A 7808-nucleotide genomic window follows, 5' to 3' on the forward strand; every position below is an offset into this window, starting at 1 on the left:
TAGCCCAGGCTGGAGTGCAGTGGCGCAATCTCAGCTCACTGCACCCTCTGCCTCCCAGGTCCCAGTTCAAGCAATTCTGCTACCTCAGCCTCCCAAGTAACTGGGATTACAGGCACAAGCCACCAGCTAATTTTTGTGTTTTTAGTAGAGACGGTGTTTCATCATGTTAGCCAGGCTGGTCTTGAACTCCTGACCTTGTGATTCGCCTGCCTCGGCCTCCCAAAGTGCTGGGATTACAGGCGAGAGCCACCTCACCCGGCCTGTTGTTTGTTTTGAGATGGTCTCTCTCTGTTGCCCAGGCTGGAGTGCAGTGGCACAATCTTGACTCACTGCAGCCTCCGCTTCCCAGGTTGAAGTGATTCTCCTGCCTCGGCCTCCCGAGTCCCTGAGATCACAGGCACACATCACCACACCTAACTAATTTTTGTATTTTTAGTAGAGACAAGGTTTCACCATTGTTGGCCAGGCTGGTCTCGAACTCTTGACCCCAGGTGATCTGCCCACCTTGGCCTCCCAGAGTGCTGGGATTATAGTTGTTAGCCACTGCACCCAACCTGTCTCGTGTGTGTGTGTGTGTGTGTGTGTGTGTTGTTGTTGTTGCTGTTGTTATGAGACCGGGTCTTGCTCTGTCGCCCCGGCACCCAGGCTGGAGTGTAGTGGCTCAGCCACGGCTTGCTTCAGCCTTGACCTCCTGGGCTCAAGCAATCCTCCTGCCTCAGCATACTGAGTAGCTGGGACCACAGGTACATGCCACCATGACCAGCTAATTCTTAAAAATTTTTTTGTAGAGACAAGGTCTCACTGTGTTGCCCAGGCGGGTCTCGAACTGGCCTCAAGCCATCCTCCCATCTCAGCCTCCCAAAGTTCTGGGATTACAGACCTGAGCTGCCTTAACTACCTTTCTATTTCCTCCTGAGGGGATGGGAGCACAGAGGGGAGTCCCGCAAAAGGATACACCCAGTCCAGCTTGAGCCGGCGGGAAGGCAGCTCCGAGCGTGTGTCCAGGCTGTAGGTGGGTGCCAGCTTGTCTGGGATCAGCATGGGCACAGGGCGGCCCCTCAGGAACATTTTCACAGAGCCATCCTCTGCCAAGACACCGCCAGGGGTCAGGCACTGACACCAGCCTCATCCCTATTCCCGCTCCTCTTCTGGCTTTTTTTTTTAAAGGTAGGGAAACTGAGGCCAGAAAGGCAAAGGCCCAATAGCCAGATCTCCTGACCTCCAGCTCTGGCCTGTCATCCCAGCAAGCAAGCTTCCACCAAGCCCTTCCCCATCTCCCTACTCACCCACGCTGAAGATAACTTCTTTGGTTTTGCTGTCAGGAAAGGAGAAAGAAAAAGAAAAGGTCTTAGCAGTCAGGTCAGAAAAGGGGAGAAGCCATTCCTCCACCCCACCGCTCCCCGGAGGTCTCCGATGAAAACCAGGGCCGAGTAAGGGGCAGAGCGCTGCCTCTCTGCAGGCCGTGTGCTTTGCTCGGTTGATCTTGCAGAGCCTAAGACACAGGCCCAGAGAGGCAGTGATCGCCAAAGATCACACAGCACGAAGTGGCAGGGACGCGATCCTGGAAGAAGGGAGTCACCAAGGACCCTTCCCTCCTATTCAGCACGGTGCTCCCAAAGCCCCCCACCCGCAGTTCCCCAGCACCCTGTTTAAACGTCAAGCAGCAGGAGAAGCGGGGAGAGTTGAAAGGAAGGGGCGTGTTCCCACGCCGGCCTGGACCCCAGGGGACGGGGGAGACCTGGGATCTAAGGCCGGGGAGCGCGGAGAGGAGATGGGAGGGGGTCTGCGAAAGGTCTCACCCAGCTCCAAAGCTACTCATGGCGGCGGCTGGAGGAGCTTCTGGGCCGGGGGTGGAGCCGGGTCCGGCTCTGCCGCTTCCGGCCCTGGGAGGCGCCCGAGCCGCCGCGCCCTGCCCCGCCCTCCGCGGCCGCCCCTGGAGCCGGAGGGTCCCATCGGGTCACACACCCCGGGCTGTGGAGTCCCGGGCTCTTTCAGGGTGGGTGGGGGAGAGTGGTTGAGAACATGGACTCGGGAGCGCGCCTGCTTCAGTTCAAACCCCAGTTCTGCCAATTCCTAGCAGTGTACACAGGTCGTCCAACCTCTGCCTCAGTTTCCTCATTTTAAAAATGGGGATAAATAAGAGTATCCGGCCGGTCGCAGTGGCTCACGCCTGTAGTCCCAACACTTTGGGAGGCCGAGGCGGGTGGATCACCTGAGGTCAGGACCAGCCTGGCCAACGTGGTGAAACCCCGTCTCTACTAAAAATATAAAAATTAGCCAGGCTTGGTGGCTGGCGCCTGTAATCTCAGCTACTTGGGAGGCTGAGGCAGGAGAATCATTCGAACCCGGGAGGCGGAGGTTGCACTGAGCTGAGATTGTGCCATTGCACTCCAGCCCGGGCGACAAGAGCGAGATTCTGTCTCAAAATAAATAAACAAACAAAAATAAAAATAAGAGTACACACGCCTCCCCGGGCTGGTTGCGAGGATGAAACTGGTTAATTATTGGAAAGTGCCTGGAATATACATAACGCTGTATTTGTTTGCTATTGTTTGAGCAGGGTTGAAATGTGCAGCTTTTGACCTTGGTCTTGCCCTTGCATGGCCTCCTAGCCCTGACCACGCCCACTGCCTCATAACTCCAGCCTTAGGGTGTTTTTTATTTTGTTTTGTTTTGATACAGGGTTTTGCTCTGTCGACCAAGCTGGAGTGCAATGGCGCAATCATGGCTCACTGAAGCCTCGAATTTCCTAGGCTGGAGAGATCCTCCTGCCACAGCCTCCCAAGTAGCTGGGACTACAAGCGTGCCCCACCACACCCCGCTAATTCATTTTTAGTAAAGTCGGTGTCTCGCTATGTTGCCCAGGCTGGTCTTGAACTCCTGAGCTCAAGCGATGCTCCCACCTCCGCCTCCCAAACTGTTAGAATTACAGCCTTATGTTTTGACTCCGTCCAGATCTTCAGTTTGACCCCGCCTCTGGAGTTGACCACACCTGTCATTCTGATCTCAACTACCTCCACCCTTCTAAACCCAGTCCCTCAGTTGACTCCATCTCTTGATAATTGACTGCTGCCTCCCCTCAACTCTCCTCTGGCCCCCCAGGCATTCCGATCACGTCCATTTTTTTTTTCTTTCTTTCTTTCTTTCTTTCTTTCTTTCTTTCTCTCTCTCTCTCTCTCTCTTTTCTTTCTTTCTTTCTTTCTCTCTCTCTTTTCTTTCTTTCTTTCTTTCTCTCTTTCTTTCTTTCTTTCCTTCTTTCTTTCTTTCTTTTTCTTTCTTTCTTTCTGACAAGAGTCTCCCAGGCTGGAGTGCAGTGGTGCGATATTGGCTCACTGCAACCTCCACCTCCCAGGTTCAAGCAATTCTCCTGCCTCAGCCCCCTGAGTGGCTGGGACTACAGGTGCTGGCTACCACGCCCGGGTAAATTTTTGTATTTTTAGTAGAGACGGGGTTACATCATATTGGCCAGGCTGGTTTAGAACTCCTGACCTCGTGATCAGCCCGCCTCGGCCTCCCAAAGTGCTGGGATTACAGGCGTGAGCCACCGCGCCCGGCCAAGATGATGTCCATTTTCACGTATTCCTTAGTTGAGTACCTTCCAGGCCTCCAAGTTGGCTCCACCTCTTGGCACTTGACCACGCCCCTTTACACCTTTAAACCACGCCTATTTCCACCAGGCATTGCCCCCTGATTTTGATGTCAAGGCTTCTGGAATCTGGCATGCCCCCACCTGGTCTCAGCCTCGGTTACCCTCTACCCCAGCTTTTGATTTCGCCCAGGCGAACACTCTGGAAGCACCCTTAAATTCCTCAGACTCCCTCCTTCCCTGCGGAAACTCTGTGACTGCTGCCTTGACGTCATCCCTGAAACCCAACGGGGAGTCTCCTTTACCTTAATAATCACGCCCATAAGCCAAGCTTCCCCGGCAGGTGTGGATACTCCCTGACTTCCTCCCTAGCTCACCCAGCAGACCACCTGACCGTCCACACCGTCCTGCTCCTAAAAACTCTGGCCACGCCCCTTAACATTGACTCCGCCCTCCCAGACCTTCCACAGTGACGGTGCCACCTCAAGATTGGTCCCTCCATTTCAACTAGCTGGCCCTACTCTAGGTTACGACCTCGTGGCCTGGGGCATGACTACATCTCTCAGCCATTTCCTCCCTAGCTAGGGTCCTGGCCCTACCCTCTGCGGCTTGGCGTCCTTACCCTTCCTTTTTGGCGCTACAGTTGCTGCTGGAGGATGTGGTGCGACTGCGGGGGTCCTCGCGGCGCACCGAGGCCAGGCGCTCTGGTGACAAGTAGCGGCGGCCACTGCGAAAAGAGAGCACACAGTTGGGGGCAGAGTCTTCGAGGCCAGCAGGCGAGTGCCGTGGGCGGGCGAGATCCTCCCTGCACCCTCGGCTGCTGGAGCTCCGGCAAATGAGCGGCCTCTGTCTCCCACGAGGTCTTGGAAGAGGCAAGGGATCCCGGCCTTGTGCCTTACCTGCGCCCGGAGGTCGCCTCCTTCTTGGGGGAGGATGGGGACGTGGCATAGCCGCCCACGCGCCGCGGGGGTCCCGAGCCATTAAGGGGCGTCCTGGTGGGAAGGCCTTTCAAAAGCTGACACACTGGAGGGATGGGGTTAGGGGACAGAAGAGGGTGAGTATGAGGTCCAGGCCCTTGTCCTCCCCATCCCACCCCTCCAGTCTAACGGGGATACCCGAGGCAGTGGTGCCTAAGCGCGGAGGCGCCCGGCCCTTAGGGGTGCCCCGCGCGCGGAGCGCGGCTCCCTGTTCTTCGCACGCCCGCAGGCGACGCAGAGCATCCGCCAGCGCCGCCTTTAGGACCGCCAGCTCGTCTTCCTGTAACTGCAGCCGCTGCTCCAGCGCCGACACGCGGTCGTCCACTTCCATACCGCTCGTGCCCGACAAATTGTCATCTGGAAGGCGGGGGAGTGCTGGCTGCAGGGCCACCCACGAGCGCCAGTGCCCAAGGGGTCCCTCCCCGCTTCCTGGGTCTAAGCGGGGGACCAGCCACGCCCCTTTCCTGTCTCGCCACCTGGGGCCGGGACACTTGGAGATGGGCCACGGAAGAGGACTCTGAAGGAGGATGGAAATCCCCACCGCTCTCCAAGCCGTCCCCACACTCCTCTCTGCCGCAGCGCACTGGCAGTGTGACCTTGGGGGAGTCCCTTCCCTCTGATTTTCTAAGATTCTTTGACCCCTGGAGACTCTCGTTCTGGCTTTAAGATTCTATGACTAAGACCTAAGTATCTATGAGTGATATGAGCATTTGCAAAATGACACCAGCCTACTCCTAATGACACTAAAGTTCTAGAACTGATCCCCAACATCCTCAGACGAAGATTCTGTCATGAATACCAACGTCCCTTCACTGTTTCTAAGACTTTCCAAGCCAAAAGGTGAAGCCGAGCCTCCCCTCTTCCCCTCACCCTGGGGTTCGACCCTAGAGCCAGCTGCAAGGACAGAGCTTCGGCGGCCCCTGGCGGCGGACTTGGGGGTTGCAGGCAGCGCGTTGCAGACCCAGAAGACCCGAGGGAGATGTAGACGGGATGACAACCAAACTCTTCCCCAGCAGGAATTCCTCTTTTCTGTTCCCCTTCTTTATTTTGCTTCTGTACCCCGCGCCTCAGCTTTGGCTCTGTAGCCGATGGGTGCAGCCAAAATGACTCTCCGAGTGGCCCCCCCCAACCCCGCTCCTTTTCCCAAAGTGGGAGGGGCGGAGACCCAAGTGGCTCCTCTCCCTCCTCCCCCACACCCAGAACACTCATACCCAGACTCATTGCTGACCACAACCAAGGAGGCCCTGGTTCCCAGCCCGGTGGAGGTAAAGGTGGTAGGTTAGACAGGGACAGGGCGTGGAGCTCGCACCTGCCATCCCGCGTCCATAGGCCGCCCAGCCGACCCTCTGGGCTCTGCAGTGCAGCCGCCGCTCCTCCCTCTCTCCCCCCGCGGCCCAATCGCCTGCCGAGGCTTGCCCGCCCTGCCCCCCACTCAGCGCCTCCCAGGTCCGGTGCCTGGACCTGCAGAGGGAGATGGGGGCCTCCTGAGGTCAGAGGGACTTAGAACCGTCAGGACTCAGAACTCTTAACAGGGGAAACCTCTAGGAGTCTTGTTGGCATCACGGTTTTGCAAACGGGAAACTAAGGAAGGAGGCTAGTGGGAGCGTGCAGAGACACGCCAGAGATGACCCAGCCAGTAGGTGGGGGCAGGCGGACCCCATCACCTCCTTGGGCTCAGTCTCATCCTACCTGCCATTAATAAATACGACCAGAAAAATGGCATCTGTTACTGTGAGCTTACATGAGCCAGGCAGTGCTCACGCAAAACACTTAGCACGTTCCTGGCTCATGTTTATGCTCTATAAATCCAGAATAGGATTAACTATTTTTACGATACTTAATGCTTTTGGCAACTCTAGTAGTTGTAGTAGCATCATCCATTTTAGGAGTAGTGGAGGAGGAACGGTGCTGAAGCACAGAGAGGTGACGTTACTTGTTACATGGAAGAACCCATACTCCACCCAGGCATGGGCACCCTGTCATCCTGGCTCCTAGAGGGACAGAGCAGGACAAAATGACCCTTCTGGGTCCTCTGCCAATTCCAGTGGTCCCTGGCACTAGGCGATGCGCCCAGAGGACTGAACCTCCAAACTGAGTTAAATAGAAGTGCTTTCATCTTGACCCTTCTGCCCCACCCAGAGTGGCCAGTTGCACTGTTAGAGCCTCGGCCAGCCCATCCTGCCAACCCCAACACCTCCACCATCCCCACCCCTGTGACTCAGGCCCTCTGCTCCCTCCTGATCATCCCCCACCCTCCTCAGCCCTTTTTCCAAGAGACCAGGCCTCACTTCCCACTTTTCCCTCCCATCTCCCCTCTTCTCCCATCTCCCCTCACCTAAGCCTGACACCCACAGTGGCCCTTCTGGTATCACACCCATTTGTGTAGGGAGAAGGGATGGTCCTAATGCGTGGGAGGGCCAGGGCCAGAGGATTTGGTGGGTATCATGAAGGCAAAGTCCTCTGGCCGTCCCTATCCTGTCATACACCTTGCCCTCAACTCAACACCAAATCCACCCCACCCCCTCTGTCTGTCCCCCTGCTACGGAGACAGGAGAGGGTTCTAGAAGCTTGAGGGGAGAGAGACAGGGCAGAGTTCCAGGCTCGATCGACCCCCAGGCCGTTCCCCCTTCCAACCCCGGGTTCCCTCGGGTTCTGCCCCCTTCTCTCCTCTCCTCTTGCTTCCGGAGTCCGGGAGGATCCAAGTGGATGAGGGGCTGGGATATGGGTTTTGGGGACCAGGGAGCTTGCTCTTGGGTCAGGGTCCTGCTGAGGGAGAGAAAAGGGGGAGCTTCAGCAAGGGAGGGGGATGGGGACTTGGAAGGAGGAGATTGGGGCAAGAAGAGATGGGTCCAGCCTTGGGCGGGGCCAAGGTAGGAACCGAGGAGGGGTCTCACCGTTGCAGTATTGCAGCAGCGAGGACGTGTCGTACAGGCCGCAGAAGGCCGGGCCGCGCTCCGCCATCGCCCCACCACAGCCACCGCCGGCCCCCCCGGCCCCAGCCCAGGCCCGGTCCCCCCCCCAGGCCCTGCCTCCCGTTGCCATAGCAACGCCCTTCGTTCCAGCATCCCCAGCTCAGCTCGCCTGGCATCAGGCGGCCGGCGCCAAGCCTGGCGCTGGGGTCATCCCCCAGGATGCCCAGAAAGGGGGATCGGGACACCCCCTACCAAGCCCCTCAACACAATCCTCGGGCCAGGATTGGCTGCGCCCAGATCCCGCTAGGTACCGTCTGGTGCCGCCCACAACCT

The 7808-nt window shown here is 57.5% G+C and overlaps 1 protein-coding gene across 4 annotated transcripts in view; it reads right to left on the reverse strand.

The window, feature by feature from the left end:
* EML2 (EMAP like 2) overlaps positions 1 to 7808 on the reverse strand; it is a 41120-nt gene extending 33312 nt beyond the window's left edge. The window contains exons 1-6 of one of the 4 annotated variants that reach the window (XR_005196034.1): positions 7458 to 7808; positions 4702 to 4920; positions 4486 to 4609; positions 4209 to 4313; positions 1287 to 1315; positions 956 to 1085 (exon numbers count right to left, since the gene is read on the reverse strand). Coding sequence is in view for 3 of the 4 variants with exons in the window: in XM_017502494.2 (XP_017357983.2) it covers positions 956 to 1085; positions 1287 to 1315; positions 4209 to 4313; positions 4486 to 4609; positions 4702 to 4920; positions 7458 to 7605 (755 nt within the window). In the remaining variant the exon portion in view is untranslated. Of the gene's footprint in view, positions 1 to 955; positions 1086 to 1286; positions 1316 to 1799; positions 1876 to 4208; positions 4314 to 4485; positions 4610 to 4701; positions 4921 to 5774; positions 5920 to 7457 lie in introns of those variants that run through there. The other 3 variants (XM_017502494.2, XM_037729245.1, XM_037729246.1) reach the window with 3 other exon arrangements.

This window comes from Cebus imitator, unplaced genomic scaffold, assembly GCF_001604975.1.
Source record: "Cebus imitator isolate Cc_AM_T3 unplaced genomic scaffold, Cebus_imitator-1.0 Scaffold296, whole genome shotgun sequence".
Classification (NCBI taxonomy): Eukaryota; Metazoa; Chordata; class Mammalia; order Primates; family Cebidae; genus Cebus; species Cebus imitator.